This window comes from Falco punctatus (genome assembly GCF_963210335.1).
Source record: "Falco punctatus genome assembly, chromosome: 6".
NCBI classification, from domain to species: Eukaryota; Metazoa; Chordata; class Aves; order Falconiformes; family Falconidae; genus Falco; species Falco punctatus.
In genome coordinates, this window is record NC_137585.1 from 86,992,556 (window position 1) to 87,010,497 (window position 17,942).

General features: G+C 40.8%; 1 protein-coding gene across 2 annotated transcripts; it reads left to right on the forward strand.

Annotated features, from left to right (window-relative positions):
* The first annotated feature begins 67 nt into the window (after window positions 1–67).
* ALG12 (ALG12 alpha-1,6-mannosyltransferase) lies at window positions 68–14,723 on the forward strand. 2 transcript variants are annotated; one of them, XM_080391458.1, is made up of 10 exons: window positions 68–323; window positions 4,378–4,567; window positions 4,719–4,851; window positions 5,363–5,536; window positions 6,693–6,887; window positions 7,398–7,501; window positions 7,978–8,201; window positions 8,930–9,099; window positions 9,295–9,370; window positions 13,385–14,723. In XM_080391458.1, exons 1-10 carry the CDS (start codon window positions 85–87, stop codon window positions 13,614–13,616), a joined length of 1,737 nt encoding a protein of 578 aa, XP_080247584.1. In that variant the 5' UTR covers window positions 68–84; the 3' UTR covers window positions 13,617–14,723. The 2 variants fall into 2 exon arrangements, with proteins under 2 accessions (XP_080247584.1, XP_080247585.1); XM_080391459.1 differs by having other exon boundaries at window positions 203–323; window positions 4,398–4,567.
* Window positions 14,724–17,942: the final 3,219 nt, after the last annotated feature.

Genomic DNA, 17,942 nt, shown 5'->3' on the forward strand with positions numbered 1-17,942 from the left:
TGCGCAGGGAGCCGAGCAGGGGGCGTGGCGGGGGGCGGTCTGAAGGGGCAGCGCTCGTCGGCCTCGCGCGCCGCCGCCGGAAGAATGGGCAGGCGCGAGCTGCGGCGCGGCTTCAGCTCCGTCCGCCATTTGTATCTGGCCGCCGCCTCGGAGCGCCTTTGCGGGCGGGGGGCGGGGGGCGGGGGGGCGCCCTGCCCTCACCTAATATGGCTGGCCGGCGGGGCAGTCACGTGGGCACGGGGCTGGCTCCCCCCTCCCGCCTCCCGCCGCCAGCCCCCTCCTGCCGGCGCCCTCTGCGGGGCGGCCACGTGGACGCCCGGGCGGTGAGTGCAGGCCGGGCCGGGCCGAGGGCGCTGCGCCCGGGCCGGCTGGCGGGGCGGGAGCGGCGGGAGGTAACGGCCGCGGGTGTGCGGAGCGGGGCAGCGGCTGCCAGCGGGCCCGTTCGTTCGCCGCAACCGGGCGGAGCGCGTCCCCGGCAGCCGCGGAGGCGCCCGCCGGGCTGCGGCTGCAACCGCGCGGCAGTGCGCCGCCAGCGCCCCCGGCTGCCCGGCTCCCGGCTGCGGCGGGCGGGCGGGCGGGAGCGGCGCAGGGCAGGGCAGGGCAGGGCGGGCGCCGCCTGAGGGGGCGCGCGCGGCGCCGGCCAGCGGGCGGGCGGGACGGACGGTGTCCGCCGCGGTGGCCCACGCGAGCGGCGGGTGGCGTTGTGCTGCCGTCCTGGAGCGCCCCGAGGGAGGAACCGTAAATCCGCCCGGGGCGCGCCGGCCGTGGCGGGCCGGCCGTGGCGGGCAGGCTGCCGGCCATCCGGACGCGTCGCCGCCGCCCGGGCGTGGAGCTCGGCGGGTCCGGCGGCGCACGGAGCCCCGGGCGTGGCGGCGGGCGGCTGCCGGCCGCTAGAGGGGTCGGGCCGCGGCGGGGCGGGCGGGGGGCTGCGGGGAGGGTTTTTTCGGTCGAGGGCGTTCTGTGTGTGCCCTCCCCCGTCCGGAGAGTGACGCTGCGTAGCTTGGTTGCACCTTCGTATCTGGTGCTGTCCGGATTGCCTTTCCTGCCTCAGCTTCCTCTTCTCGTTTTTGTCTTGATTTATTTTTAAGATTTTGTTTCTTACCCCCCCCCGACTCATGAGGAAATGTATATAAGAATAGTAACTGTTGTGTTCCCTCTTACAAATGAAGAAAAAGCAGTCCCGGCAACTACAAAGTTTAATTCTGTCCTCATTCAGAAGTTAGCTATAGGGCGAAGTTGCCAGAGCTATTAAATTAAAGCATAGGAAAAAAACCATGAAAATTGAAGAAAATATGACAGGTTTTACCAAAGCTAGATCAAGCTAAAAAGGGAGGGCCTTGTGATGGGATGCTGTTGGTGACTGTGCTTAGGTGCCTCCATACAGAGCATGTGAGGGAGTGAAATGGAGTTTCTGTAGGCAGATTCAACAAGCAGTTTGGCTGCCAAACTCTTTAACATATTTACACTTACGAATGTCTGGAAAACATCAGTGAGCTAAATATGGTAGATCTTTCATGGAAAGAGTAGAAAGTCCATTATCGGAACTAATGCCACTTCCACAGGAAAAATATAAAAAAAAAAAAAAAAACCATTTTTTATTAAAGTGCTTCATCCTTTTTTTTTTAGTGTAAGAAGACAATTTATTTTCACTCGGTTTAATCCCAAGAAGGGATGAATTCTGTGTGTTGAAAATCTTTACTCTTCCATGATTCATCCTTGATGGAGACATCTGGAGGGGGGGAGTCAATGGGGCTACATTGTACAGGTCTGAGGAAGATTATACTAACGTTAGGTTATTAATAATGAATAAAACTATTTGTATGTGCTTAAGATATTCTTCTAACCTTCATCATTAAAATAATTTATTAAGTGAAAATCTGTTTTTGTGGTTTTGGCATTAAAAAATAAAAGCTGTAATTGCAAGTAATTTGCTTTTATATGGTAAATTTATTCTAAACATAAATTTCAGTGTCTACCTGTCTTAATAAATTCCACTTGAATTTTGAGATTCGTCGGCATCAGTTTTTGACAGAGCAAGTTATCTTGAGTCTTGACAAGACCACTAAATTTATTAGGCTTTATCTCATAAACCTAGGTGTTGTCTTCATGCTTTGGGTTTTTATCTTCTAGCGTGTTTCCCTTCAGGGAGTCTCAGTATGTATAATGCATATAATTATCTTCAGAATGTGTGAGCATGCCGGCAAGCTTACTTTCTTCAGGCATACAAAGAGATTGAAGGCAACAAGATTAAAAAAAAAAGCCTTCTGATAAACTCTGTATGGGATCTGCAGCTTCACTGTTATTCTGACGATTTAGGAAGTTGGAACTAATTATTCATGTGGTGATCAGCTAAAGATAGTAGGGGCAGGCTATATTGTAGATTGGTCAGAGTATAATGACTGCAGTATTTATAGGTGAAGATAACATCTCTTTATTATACAACTGATACAGTTAAGAAGGGAACAATAGAACTGCTTGCCACTTGGGTCCTTTTACAAGGATTCATTGGGTATTAAAGTACCTGAAATAGTAAGAAGCTGTGAATTGGGAGTGAGGAATACCTACCTTGCTGGTGTATGTTATATGTTGTTTCACATGATAGACAAGCTACTCATATGCCTGCGTTGCTGTATGCAGTGGTGGATTGATCCTTCAGCGTCCATTTTTCTCTTGGGTAAGCTTGGGCAGGAACATGAGAAGCCTCTATTGAAAGAATTCAGCAAGGGAGCTTTCTAGAGACAAGAATTTGTACAGGATAAATTGCCCTGTGCGGAGGTTTAACTCCTGCTCAACATTTCTTGAAGTGTTCCTGATGTCAGTCCCATAAGTTTTTTATTACTGCTGTGGGAAAAGGATCCTGTCTTAGCATAACCCATTTTTATCCATCCTTGTAAAGAAGTAATACCAGGCACAGGTTAAAAGGATCTCTCCCCACTTCCTGGGATGTTGTGTTTATTGCAGAACAAGCTGAAATCATAAGAACCTATGACAGAGCTGTCTGAGCGCAGGGTTAGAGCTTCAGTTATAGACTTAACAGCGGCAATCATGAGAAAAAGCGATGCAGTCATTGAGGTATATAAATTAATAAGCAGATACATGGGGTTTACAGGAAGTACACAAACGCTGGGATTTATTGGTGTTAGCTGTGAAGATAAGGAACATTACCTCACTGTTTATTTTTACTAATGAGCAGGACAAACAGCAGTTCAGGAAAAAGTAACTCTAGGAGGCAGTTGCTAAGTGATCCTAGCAAATCTGACGGCTATTTTATATCTGTTTGATGGATGATTTATTTAGACCAAAACATGGGAGAAAACATCTCTAACCAAAACCCCAGTTGTACCCTGAAGTTCTGTGAGAACAGAACAAGAATAGCAATAATCAAAATCTCATCTTTTTTTTAAATTGCAGACTTATAAAAAGTGGGAAGCTTAAATTAAAAGAACATGAAGTAATTACCATGTTTTTGCTGGAAATGGTCATGGAAAATAACTGTGTGTTGGCTTTTTTTACTGGTTTATAATCTGAAACCCGAGAAGATTAACTGTTTACCCATGACAATACCTATGCTTATTTGCTCTATCGTCACCTGGACACGTGATTTTATCTTCATGTTAAAACAAATCATAATATACGTATTATGCATCGTAATATACATAAATGCTCCCATAAGAATGGCTCAGCAGTGTTGTGAAACTAAGCACTAGGGAGAGGTGGCCATCGTTTCTGGGTAGGAGTGCGAAGGACGGGGTTCAGACCATCTTGTGCCATAGTGTCATGTGGTGTGGGTGTGGAAGGGGGTTCATCTTTCACTCATCACGTCCAGACCTAGCTGCTGGCAAACTCAGAAGATCAAAGTACTCTATTCTGAACAATTTCTCATCCTTGTGGTTCCTCTCCCACTAGTTTCAGAGTTCTAGACAAATGAGAGAGTATGTTCTAAAGATCATGTATAAATCCAGTGTGTGATTAAAGTGAGAATAAGTTACAAAGCTGCCTCTCCCACAAAGTGCAGATGTAATTGAGATGGCACTCTCAGCAGTGGTGGCAGTATGGAATGCAAAGGGAAATACTTTAAGTTGGGTCTGTATTGTCTGAGTGGTTTTTTAGGTGAAAACTAAAACCTTTGCATTTACAGAAGGTGGCATAAATCCTGAAATGCTGCCTGAATATGTTTTTTTGCGATCTACTTGATACACTGAACGTATTAAAAATAATAATAATAATTGGGTGGATTATGTTTTATTAGACTGGTTAAACTTGTACGCTACTGTAGTATGTTTTCCTTGAATTATCAGTCTTTTTCTTTTCCTGTTTGTACACTTCATGCCATGTTGTTAATGTATTTTCTTTTGATTTTCTTTTTAATAATAATAGAATATATGTCAATTTTGAAGGCAAGATGGCTCAGAAGAGGAGCTCGAGTGGGCGGTCATTCCCATTGCTGCTGCTGATTATTGTTGTGGCCTTTGTTCATTTAACTGTCTGTCCTTTTACAAAAGTGGAGGAAAGCTTTAACCTACAAGCTATCCATGATGTGGTGTACCACCAACTGGACTTGGATAAGGTAAATTGGAAAGAAGGTGTTCCTCCTCAGATAGTGTTAAAGATAGCAATTCCCTGCTATATGAGTAGGATAAATGCAATGTGAATATGATTTATCCCAGTTTTCCTTTGTTTCTGATTTGCCTATCATACTTAGATTTTCCTTTTTGCAGTATGACCATCATGAATTTCCTGGAGTTGTCCCAAGAACGTTCCTTGGACCGATTTTTATTGCTGCTCTTTCCAGCCCAGCTATATACGTACTTTCTGTGCTAAGAATGTCCAAGTTTTACTCCCAGTTGATAGGTATGAGAACTTTAAATCCTTAGAATAGAGATGTTTTTACTACTGGACTAATGGGTGTTGTAACATTCAGTGTTTGCATCAATGACCGAAATGTGATATTCTTTTCTTTAATGAGGGATTTTTCAAACTGTATGTACTTAGAGTCAGCATGGCAATTCTCTAGTTACCCCTCTTTGGGGTAACTTAACAGCACAGAGAAAGTCTGTGCTAACAAATGTCAGAAAAAGCAAGTGTCTTCAGAGAATACACTCCAGTGTGTACTTCTGTATATGCTTCAGAAAACATTGTTTAACTTGGGCAGAGAAACATTTGACTATTGTGCAGAAGTATCATGCATGTTAAAGGTAGATAAACTAATGGGGAATTTTGTTTTTTTTTAGTTTGGAGTGAGTTATATTGTGATATCTTCAGTATTATTCTTCATAACTTCCTCCCATTACATTATGTACCATGGTTGTTAAGTCAGTCGTCCGTCTAATATTACTCTTATTTCACATTTTTATTCTAATAGTCCGAGGAAGCTTGGGGCTCAGTGTGATTTACACTTTGTGGAAGCTGCAGAAAGAAGTTAGAAAGCAGTTTGGAGCAACTACATCAACAATCTTCTGTCTCATCTCGGTTACTCAGTTTCATTTGATGTTCTACTGCACACGAACCCTCCCTAATGTGTTTGCACTTCCTTTTGGTAAGTATTTGCATAGGAATAATTAAAAAATTTAAAAATTCTTCTCAAATGTATCAATAGTTACAGCACAGAAGATGTGCACTCAGACCAAATGAATGTATGTGCTTGACTAAACTGTGTGATAACAAGACTAGAAAACTGAAGTAGTTGTGATTTTTTTTTTTTGTACTGTATATGCTTACAGTGGCTGTTGAAGCAACTTTTATTGAATCTGAGTATATGTGGAGTTTGTCAGATGGCTTTAATTAACTAGAGATTTGAGTACATATATCTGATGCATAAAACATAGAACTATTAAAAAGGCAGTAGGTACACCTGAAGTTCAGAAAATCTGTGAACTTTTTCTGCACAGGAAACAGCTGGCTTTCTCATGAGACTGGAACAAACCCCCACCACAACATCTCTACCTTCCTCTTCTGGAGTTATGTACAAATGAAGCAGTTTGTGCAATTAAAGTAAAGGGGGTGGGGGGTGGGGGAGTGGAATCAAAGTCCAAAACCTTACTCTAAACATTAAGTTTTTCCCCAGAGATGATGAGGGGGAAGATTAATCATGTGTAACAGATACTAGCTGAGTCAATGCTTCAGTGCAAGTTGCTCAACTAATAAAATGAGGTTGGTGTAAGAACCTGTATAAATCAGAACTGAAAACCAAAAGCAGTTGAATTCTCAGATAAACTGTGTAGTAATAAACTTCTCTGATAATTTCTGCAGGTATTAAATATTACAAGTTGTTTCATGGTTTTGTAATACTAGCATTTCACACGTTTTCCTTAGGATCATGACCACTTTACTATGTAGTCGGTGTTACGTGATTTAAACTGTGAAAAAACAGAGGCAACTTCATCTGTAGAGATACAGTGTGTCTCCATCTAACCACGCAAATGGATTTATTGTTCCTTCTCCCTTAGCAGTAGTCTGTAATCTCACTTTCACATTTGAAATGGGTTGTTGTTACCATGAACAGAGGATATACTCAGCCAAGAGAATAAACTAACTCCTCAGCTGATACTCAGAAATAATAATTACATAGCATTGTTTGGAAGGGAGGATTGGTGAGAAGTTAGAGAACAAGATGCTAGCATTTGAGAAAAGTGTTGCCCTTTAGAAAACCAATAGTTCTGTGTGTTGGACATGTGTTTTATTTATATTTGCAGTGCTCTTGGCATTGACGTTTTGGATACAGCAAAAGCAAAGGCCGTTCATTTGGTTCTCAGCTTTGGCAATCATAGTCTTCAGATCGGAGCTTTGCATATTCTTAGGCCTCATGCTCCTGGTGACGTTATTAACTAAAAGAATCTCCATTTTCAAGGTGCTTTCCCATGCTGTTCCTGCTGGAATTTTTTGGTTGGGTAAGTGCTTGCTTGGAAAAAACAAATGCCACGTAACACATTCAGCAGAAGTCTGGAAATTTGACTGACTGCTCTGGTGACCAGGCCCTTAGGGCTTTTTGGTTTTTTGTTTTTCTTAACTTAAAAGCTTTACAATAAAAATCCATTTAGTACCATTTGAGGTTAACCTTGTTTTCTTACCATTCATTGCATTTAATGCTCTAGTACTCTTACAACAAACTTCAACCATTGCTTTTCACACATGGGGTTGGAGCAGGACAAATCTCAATCAGATTCCTATCTAACATGCTTCTGTTACAACTTCTGTTAAGAAGTGCCTCCCTCCCCTGCATTTCCACTGCAAGACAGACAGATTCAACGTTTTCTGTGGCTTTGAGTGAGGCTTACAGTACATGTTCCAGTTTATGTTGATCTCATCAGTAAATGTGCAATTTGCTTGTGCTAGTTTGCTTTTCCCTAGTTTACTTCACACAGATATATATATATTATTATTTTTTTTAATTCTTTTAGGGCTAACAGTTGCTGTGGATTCTTTATTTTGGAGGCAACTTGTGTGGCCTGAGGGGAAAGTGCTCTGGTATAATACGATATTAAACAAAAGTTCCAGCTGGGGAGTATCCTTTGAAACATCCAGGGAAAAGATCTATTGAACACTACCAGCCAAAGCGAAGACTTGACGTAATCTATTCCTGAGTCTCAGTTACACTGTTAAATTCTATTTTTCAGCTAGCTTTTTGTTATGAGACAGTATCAGTTTCTTAGATTTTTCTATGAATGTTAACTTTCCTCTGCTTGACTGTTTCTTCTTGCTTTTTTGTGTTCTACAAATGTACAGCCAGATTTCTTCCCCTTGTTTTTTCACGTTGCCCGTCGTTAGCGCCATCTGATGTGCCTCTGTTGGGTGATGTGAATGTAGTTAGGCAATTGCTTTTATTTCTCAAAGGGTAAGGCAGGAAACCAAATGCCTGAAATAATGTGATACACAAGAAGTATACTACATACTTGCTAAATTTGTGCGTACTACTGTAAAAAATAGCTACTTTGCTTGTTAGCAGTGAAAACATCCTTAACTCTCCTTTTCACCTTGAAGACTTCCCCATTCTTGTGGTATTTCTATTCAGCCCTGCCTCGTGCTTTGGGATGCAGCATTGTATTTGTACCTTTAGGTGTAGCAGAAAAGAGAACTCGGATATTACTTTTGCCAGCGCTGGGCTTTATTTTCTTGTATTCGTTTCTCCCACACAAAGAGCTGCGTTTCATCATATATACTTTCCCTGTCTTCAACATAGTGGCTGCTAAAATGTGCTCACGAATGTAAGTTCAAAATTCTATTGTATTTTTTTTTCTCTGAAAATGCAAGAGAAAAAACTACTACTGCTATTTTTATGTGGTTCTTTCAATCTTGGAATCTGGATCATCTTGAGATCTTCGTATGTTCTAGAAAGGAGGTCTGTATCGTTGTTCCCATTCGACTAATGAGGGAAATGGAGACACAGAAAAATTAAATGGACAGTACCATTTGGCAGCTCTGGGGCAGTCTTGAGAACAGAGCCCTGATTTTACTGTTACGCTGTTAAAATTCAGTTTGTTTTATCCAACAGAGAAAAAGACACATTCCAGTGCACGACTGTGTTGTCAACGTAACTTACCTTAGGATATAGTTTTAATACACAGGTGGGGCTCATGAAATATGGAGTTTGTATTAAATAGTTAAACTTGGGTATATTGAGTAAACAAATTGAACTCTAAACTTCTTTCAAAGAGAATATATTTGTAACTAAAGGTTTTAAACACAGAAATACTTAGCTTTATTGATGAGCTTGTATTAGCTTTATTAATGAGAATATTCTAATTTAAATGGTACTAGAAGCTATTCTTTTAGAAATGGATAGTAATTGCATTCCATACACACAATTGTGGTAAAGCGTGCGTTAATCTTTGTTATCTAGCAGTGGGGTTTTCATAAAAGTTCTGTCATGATAGTCGATGACCAGTATGAAAGAAAAAAATTTATTCTGACTCATTTTTTCCTCCCTCAACAGTCTGAATAACCACCGGAAATCTTGGCTGTACAAACTTGGATCTTTCTTTGTTATAATGCATCTTCTAGTTAATGCTGCTTATTCAGGAACATCTTTATATGTTTCACATTTCAATTATCCTGGAGGAGTGGCAATTCAGAAGTTGCATGAGTTGGTACCTTCAACAGCAGGTACGTAAAGTTGGCTTGAGGTACGTTGACCAAATTTCAATTGCAGAGTTCTTTTGTTAGTGTATTTTTACATGTATTGGATATTACTTCTTCACACTGCTTAAATGCATCTTTTCTGTTACTATTTTGTTAATCTATTAATCAGAGTGTTCTTAGAATTATTTTGAAACAATTTTGTTTTCTTCATTTGTGTAGACGTGTCTGTTCATATTGACGTGGCTGCAGCACAAACAGGAGTTTCTCGGTTTCTAGAAATCAATTCAGATTGGAGGTATGTTACGAATGAAATATTTTGATCTGAAGACAGGAACCTGCTTTTTCCTTTTTCTGTATATGCAGAGAGGCAGGCATCACAGATACCATTTCTGGTATAGCGTATTTATTAAGCCAGGTCAAGAACAATGTGGATCTTGAGAAAATTTTGATGTATGCAGTGTTGCCATTTCAGAAGTGGAGCACTACAGTGTTTTTTAATTATTTTGGTTGGTTCTATGCCCGAATAGCATAGAATGTTTTAAGGATATCAGAAACAGCGCAAAACATTATCTTACTAAAACACCGGTATCTTTAATGCAGCTATATTTGATATCTCACTAGATCTTGTAAAACACAGCTGTATATGAACGCTTTTCTGCTCTTGGCATAGCAGTGTATATAATTGTGGAGGTATCTTCTGATTTTGTTTGGTTTTGAATGATGTCTGGCAATGTGGGACTTATGTGCATATTAATACTCAAAGTCTTATTTTTATGTGGAACATCCTTCACATAGGTAGCATTGAAGCTGCTGTTGTGGGCTATCAGTCACGTTCATTAGCTCTCAGAAAGCATTTGAGTGCTTTGTTACCATGACCAGCAGTGACATACAGTTTTAAGAATCAAAATATTGAAATTAATAGCAGGAGACATTTATGGGATGGCATTGTTTAGTTTCCAGGTTGCAGACCAAAAAAAAAAAAAGCACCTTTCTGTTTTTTAGGCCTACCTCTTCAGCTGAAGTGTAGGTTCCCAATTTAAATTGTCATCTTAATGAAAGTAATTCAGCAGAAAGTGACAGAAAACCTCACTTCATACTCGCACAAAACAAAAGCAATACAAGCAGATTCTGGTTTAAGAAGTACTCTGAGTGTGGAGTTTGGTTTTGCCAGTTACACTCTTTAGGATCAGATGAACAAACATAATTTAATTATTGGTATGTTTAGAGATAAAAGTATTTGGAAACAGAGAGGAAGAAGGGAAAAGTGTGCTTCTGGGGGAATTACAAAAATCATGGAGCTTGCTATGCCTTGTATTATTTCTGTGTGCTCTTTATAATGTTGTGAGGATATGGACAGTTTAAAGCTGAATTTCTTTGACAGTTACCAATCCAGTGTTTATTCCAAATTGGTTTTTGCATGTTCAATCTAGAGAAAAGTCTTAAGCCGCAAACAGTCAGGAGAAGACTTTGAACTGTTAGAGTACAAGTGTAGAACATACATGATAGCTAAAATGTTCCAGTCGTTCTTTTTTTGAATATACTTAAGTACGCGTGTTACTCTGAACACACCTCTAGTCCCTGAATGCGTGCATAATTCCAATGAGCTTTTTGAGGTCGTGGGGTTTGGGTTGTGTTGGGCTTCTAAGGCTGTAGTGTAGTGGGATTGGGAAGCAAATGAATAATATCCCTGTCACTGATGGATTTCATAGTGTTGCAGCTACAGAACAGTTTGTCTCTCTCATTTTTATCTTTACTCATCATAAAAAAGCCTCAAGAGAGGGCTGGTTCGTCATAAAGTTTCACATTAAAAAAAACAGGGAAAATCCTCAGCTGAGCATCATACACAGGACTACCGCTTTGTCTGACAGACAATAATGCAGAGTTTAGTGGCACCAGCTGTCCATTTTCCCTTCATCCAAGGAAGTGACAGCCTTTCAGATAGGTGAGAACCAACTTTCCATCTTCATAGACTATGTACATCAGGTGAAAACAGATTTATGGATGGAGTGGCTATGAAGGCTGATGATTCATCAGGATAGCTACAATCCATAAATAAAAGTGTCTTGAAGTTAACAGCTTTCACTGGTGTGCTCAGATTAGATCTATTTGCCTCAAGAAAAATGCAAGTGATCCATTATTTTAGTTCAAAGGATGATTAAAAGAAGCTTGATGCAGATTCTTACACAGAACAGGTGTTACAATCTTGTCTTCAATTAGTACAGTCTCTTTGAACCAGGAATAAATACGCTGTGTAAGCTTAAAGCATTTAAAATAATAAAATTCAGAAATGCTTGCAGCCAGATGAAAGGCCCTTTTATTTGCTGATGAAGAAAATGCAAAATTAGTAGTTGGTAAAGTTGTTACAAAGTATGCCGTTCCTTCTGCCAGCTTGGACTCATATAGCTCCTTAAGTGGTATTGTGATCTTTTTGGAAGTAGCAGATGAAATCAGTGTGCAAGCATTTATTTTTTTTTTTTTAGAAGAAAGCACTTCAGTGTGCAAAGTTTAATTCTGCATTATACAGTGTGTTTATTGACACCTCTGGATTCTATGAGCCTGGGGTCTCTTCTGGGTTGCCATAATTTTAGTTAACAATCCACACAAATCCTCTAGTTTGCTGTAAAGTACTTGCTTTAAATATCTGAAATGTTAATGACTGCTATGTCGTGGAGCATTATAATAATAGGAATTGAGATTGTTTCCAGTTTTTCAGAGAGAATTCAGGCAGATAAGAGGCTAGGCCTGCAAAGACACATATGTTGAAAGACGCAGCCTGGATTTACTCCGAGGTGCATTTAAGGGTATGTAGGGTTGGGATTGCACCACTTAACTGCCAGTGTCCATGCCTGTAAGAAAAGCTGCATCCCTGAGTAAGCTGCTCGTGGAGTGCGTGGGAGGAATCAGGTGCCTAAAAACAGGAGCTCCAAAAGCTAGTAGAAACCAGTTCATAGAAAAGGGCAACAGAAAGGGTGAAGAACCGGGCACTGATCTTCGTTTGGGTTAGAGAGCATGGACAGTCTTATACAGGGGTCCTCAAACTCTTTAACCAGGGGCCAGCGGGCGGATGAAGCGGCAGGCAGCCATCTGCGGCTGCTTGGTTTCCCCCCCCAACCCCCGGCTGGGGGTCTGTAAATACCAGGGGGGTGGATTGAGGACCCTGGGGGGCCGTATCCAGCCCACGGGCCGTAGTTTGAGCACCCCTGGTCTTATAGGTAGATGCCTAAGACTGTCTTGTTATAAACTAAAGGTGAGTAACCTCCATCCTAACCTCTGTCTTCTGGACTGTTACACAGCTAGCATTGGTGTAGAATGTTTTTCTGGGATGTAGAGCAAAGATTGGAATCCAGGTCTCCCTCTTTGGAATCACACAGAGTGTTTTGGGGTGAACTTCTCTTATTCTTTCCCTTTGAAGTTGTTGGATTAAGGACTTTATCAGGCTGCCATGTTCAATGTGAGCATCCTAACTCTTGGGCTGTAGTTTCCACCTGACTCTCTTCAGTGAACGAATAACTAACTATTGTGAAGTAGAACAGCGTCTTCATGAGGAATGTAACTCCTTTTAAGAAATAACTTTTAAGTGTACATATCAAATAGTTTTGGAACTTACTAGTTACTTTTCATATAATCTTTTAATACATTATTTATATATATATGTAGGTACCTAAACAGGTCTATAAAAGCTGACCCAAAGCAACCTACCCAGACATTTAGTAGATGGGGAACTGAACCCAGAAATAACAAGTGTCAAGTTGGTACTATAATTGCAAGACTGTTCTTTATCCTAAAGTGTTCAAGGAAGTCTTCTCCCTACTGTTGTCTGAGGCTCATATTTTAGTGTACGCCTACCAGAAGAGTTTCTACCGAAGTGCTTTAATTCAAACAAGCAAACGCTGAAAGACAAAAAAAAAAAAAAACAAACCCACAACCAAAACCTACAAAACACCAAAAAACTCCCACACTTATCCAAGCCACAGTTCCTGTAGAGTAAAACAAAAATGAGTCCAGTTTTCTACAGTCTTAGGCTTTCGTGTCCTTTTTCCACATTACTCAGAGGACTAGTGAGAATTTTTCTAGGAGTCCTGATTTCTAATACAACAGCAGCAGAAAGACTTGCATGGAATGATTGGTTCCCTAAACTCTTAAAAAATACTATTTCCTCTCCAGTACTAGTTAATTTAATCAAGAGGTATAGCTGAGAACGTTACAGTTCCTTTTGTGTTTCATTTTGGATGCTACATGCCCTTGCAGTAATGGAGATGTTTAATACCTAAAGAGAGGAATGTAAATAAGTTGCCTTTATTTTTTACAGGTATGACAAAAGAGAAGATGTTAAACCAGGAGACCAGCTGATGTTTTCTTACACACACATACTGATGGAAACAAACCCTCTTCAAATATCGCATTACAAGACAACCCACAGGCCACTGGCAAATATACCTGGCATTAGTAAAATTGGGTTGAACCTTACTGCACTACCTCCTTTTACTTTAAACTTGAAACCAAAATTAGTACTGTTGGAAAAACTTCCTCTGTCGTCTTGACTGTGAGTTTTCAGTAAGTCTTTTGATGTAATTTTGCTGATGACTTAATAATTTAAGATGGCAGCAAATTGTCATTGCAGCACTGCAGTTCCGCTTCTGTGGAAAGCAACGGAAAATCTTTGTACCAATCGGTATTTAGCTCCGTCCTGTTTCTTACATAAATACTACAATGCATTCTTAGTCAGTATGTACTTAAATACTGAGTTGTATTGTTAAATGTTTGAGAGAGGCTACCTACAAGTTTAGTGGTAAAACCTGTCTACTTGGTTTGGGTAGCTGTCTCTTTCATAATGTAGCATGGGTATGTCCTAATTGTCCTGTATAAGATACGCAATGGAACAGTTTGTGCTACACCAGTAATTTGATATGTAATCTATGTGTGCAAAGACTTATTACTTGATGTATCTGCAGGATTGTAACCCCCTCAGCTGTCAGGTTGCCTATATGAAACTTAATGATGTTATCAACATAGGAAAGCCATATTCATTGTAGCTTCATCACAATACCCAATTGTTCCCTGTAGGCTACCAAACTAATTAAAAGTGAAAGATTCACTTAAAAAGGACTGTCTCATAACAGATGTGAGTATGAAAGGATGGTTTTCTTTATTCCAACAGTTCATGAATAAGCAGCAACTTCGATTTCATAGGAAAAAGAGTTTTTAAAATGTTTCCCTCTTCTGCTGTAATGATAATATCTTAATTTGCAGTGCAAAACTTTACCTATGAAAATATTCACTTGAATACACTTTAAGACGACAGGTGCTGCTTTCATTTTTTTATTAAGTAGTCCCTTTGGAGAAGAATATTTTCATGTGCCATGTGTTGCATTCTGTAAACTAGAGTAAGATAGCATGCTCTGTATTCTCTTCTTTACTAGATGTTTTTGTTAAGGATGTCTGCCTAGATTTGAATGAACTAAGGAGTAAACTAAGGAGAAAAAAAGAATTTTGGTTAGGGCCAGTTGTAATATGACAGGAGCTCCATTAGTGTAAAAAAAAAAAAAAAAAGTCAGTATTGCTGAAATAGTCATGGGCATGAAATTATTCCTTGTTGACTGAAAACTTGAGTAAAAAGTTCATATCTAATAAAGTGGGTTTTGGTTGTTTGTTTTTTTTCCCACTTAAAATATACTTTGTTCAGGATCTACCTTTACCCATGTATGTTTCAGCTTTTAGGACCGTGTTTTCTTTTTATCCTCTAGATTATGTATTGGTGGGTGGAGCCTGCTTCCCCGTGGGTGGCTGGTGCTGTTGCGCAGGCTTCCTCAGGCTGAGCAGATCTGGCAAAGGCAACCTGCAGAACTTGTTGGTCCAGTCTCTGGCTCTCCTTGAAATTGAAATCACTCAAGTATTATCTATTTGACTTGTCTTTGGAAGAAAACTCAGCTTCCTCCAGAGCCAATTTGAACGTCAAACAATTCACACGAGACAGAAGGAAGTACATGTGCAAATAGCTGACAACTTGGAACAATGCAAAGGAAAATTTCTGAGTAAGGATAGAGGCCCTTACGTTAAGCCTGATCATTGGCTTTATGTAACTCCCACACACTGTAATCCACAACTCAAGAACCTAAACTAAAATTTATTCTGCCCTACTGTAGACAAATGTCTACAATGCTGTTAGGTGTAGTTACTCCTGCTTTTCAAATCCCTGGTTGTCAGAATCTCTCTGTAGAAACTCATATTAACTACAGAGAAAACCTAGGGCTATTCTGCTTGTAACACAGGCATCTCAAGCTAATGCCTGAAGTGGCATTTGGCATCTGAAGAGTTTAATGTTGCTTAAGTTTAATCTTACGTGTGTGTCAGACACACGTAGCTGACTGGGTCTTTCCACAGACTTTGCTTCTGGTGTCTGAGTGCTACCTGTTGGACTTAAAGCAGTGATGGTGTTCAGCTTTGGTAGTAGTGTGTACTGCCCGCAGCCTCACTACTGATGAAAACAGAAGCTATCAGCAGCTCCAGTGGGCCTGTTTGGTGTGTTTGGGGTAAAAAAAAAGAGAAAGGTAAAACACATAGGAGGAGTCAGGAAAGAGATACTAGATTGTAGTTTTGAATAGTGTCTGACTGAGGTTTATGACCTGTTTCATCTTGCTCTGCATATGGGTTCTTGAAAAGTGCGAAGATCTGCAGCCTGGTTGGGTTTGCAGACAAAGATCATGAACCACACAGTGCATGTAGCACCACGGCACCACTGGCTGTGACTTCTGTGGCAGCGGGGGTAACCCCCTCCCTGCCTCAGGCCATGAATATTGTGGTAGCCCACACCCAGAATAAGAAGGGGCAGCTGTGAAACTGGGATGATTACTGTAGTTTTTCCCCAAAGGCTGCTTTCAATAAACAAAAAGTCCTTGGAATAGAAACTAAAGGCACCTCTCCTTTCTCTTAACTGCATCTTCTCATCTCCAAGTCCTCTATTGCCTTGCTTGAGCTCCACAAGAAACACAGACCTTATTTTCTCTGTTAATATAGATTAATATTCACTGTTCTTCCACGGAAGAAAGAACACGAAGGTTTAAGTTCCCTTAGGTATAACAGTGCATTAAAGTCATCCCTTCCTCACATCTTCTATGAACTTGAGGTGGGGTATTACAAATTCTGTGTTTGGGGAGCAGAGGGAGGCCTCAAGCTACTACATGAGTGGTGCAGGTAAGACAGATGCTCTGAAAACTGACTTGGTGGATTTTTTTAAGAGACTTCAATAAATTTCTCATGACTATTCAAGTTCTCAAAGGAAAAATTCCTCTTGTCTTGACTGATTACAGACAACCCTAACTTGAGTACAGATTTTCTTAATAAAAGCAGAAATAGGGTGAGTGTATTCAAGTAACTGGGGATTGAATTAACCTGAATAAAGCAAAAAACCAGATAGCACAGCCCATCTATAAAGAAATGTCATAATGTAACATAAAACAGAATATAGTTGTAAATAAAATGCATTTCACGTGTACAGGGCTGCTGTAAAATGAGATTAATTTTAGGATGTGTTGTTAAACTGCCCAAGGTGACACATTGCATAGCATCATGGATTGCCTTTTGAAGTTTGACTTAATTTCTTACAAGCAGTGTTTGTTCCTGTAAAGAGCAAGGCTAACAAATTTTTTGGACACAAATATGTCACCCTGTCATTTCAGCCAGAGATGGTGAATAGTCATCGTCTTACAGCCTGAGATTTAGGATACTCTGTGTTGTAAAACTGAATAAAGTAATTGCATGAAAAAAGTTGCGGAACTTGCTGATAGAGGATGTTTTTGGATGCTGAAAGTGAAAGCTGCTTCAAAACAGAGTTAAACAGACCACTGTCCCATCAAGAACCAAAAGAACCAAAGATCAAGGAACAGCTTTGCATTCAGAAAGTCTCCAACAGAGCATTCAGAGCTAGGAAAAAATACCAGACCATACATTTACCTTACACCTGCTCTCAGTACTTGCTGCGGGTCTTCTCTCCCAAGAGCAAATCTGTGGTGAGGCAACCTGGGGAACGGCTGTGTTGGATCCAACATAAAATGTATTTAGGTGTTAACACCAAGAAAAGCCAGAATGTGTGCCCGGTTCTTCCCTTTGCCGTCTGTTTCACTTCAGCCATCAGAACACAACCTCGACGCGATCCAACTGCGTAACACGTTTTGAAATGCTGACCACAGCCCTTTCCCCTCAACTCACTGGCCATTTCACACAGCCCCTTGGCGAGGCAGGCTCCACATTGGGGTGAAGATTCAGTTTGTGCTGCCTCCTACTGCAGTTACCGCTGTTCTAGGACCATTTCCGTGTTCCTGAATACTTCAACTTCTTTCCATGAGGCCAAGGAGCTTGAAAAGTGAGAAAAGATTTAAGTGCTTCTTTGCTGTATCTCAATTTCAGCGCAGAAGCATGCATTTCCCTTGCATCTGAGAGCACGTAGTGTCATTTCACTGGACACTGGACATGACAATAACCTGTCATTTCAGCCAGAGATGGTGAATAGTCATCGTCTTACAGCCTGAGATTTAGGATACTCTGTGTTGTAAAACTGAATAAAGTAATTGCATGAAAAAAGTTGCGGAACTTGCTGATAGAGGACGTTTCTGGATGCTGAAAGTGAAAGCTGCTTCAAAACAGAGTTAAACAGACCACTGTCCCATCAAGAACCAAAAGAACCAAAGATCAAGGAACAGCTTTGCATTCAGAAAGTCTCCAACAGAGCATTCAGAGCTAGGAAAAAATACCAGACCATACATTTACCTTACACCTGCTCTCAGTACTTGCTGCGGGTCTTCTCTCCCAAGAATGTGGTCAGCATTAACCCTAACCCTAACCCTACGTGCTGAAATGACAATGTGAGAAAT

Bases quoted from the DNA above. Each gene is read 5' to 3' on its own strand.
- ALG12 (XM_080391458.1), top strand. From the start codon at position 85: ATGGGCAGGCGCGAGCTGCGGCGCGGCTTCAGCTCCGTCCGCCATTTG. The intron at 324-4,377 runs GTGAGTGCAGGC...TAATAATAATAG, and splicing joins GCCACGTGGACGCCCGGGCG to AATATATGTCAATTTTGAAG. The intron at 5,537-6,692 runs GTAAGTATTTGC...TTATATTTGCAG, and splicing joins TGTGTTTGCACTTCCTTTTG to TGCTCTTGGCATTGACGTTT.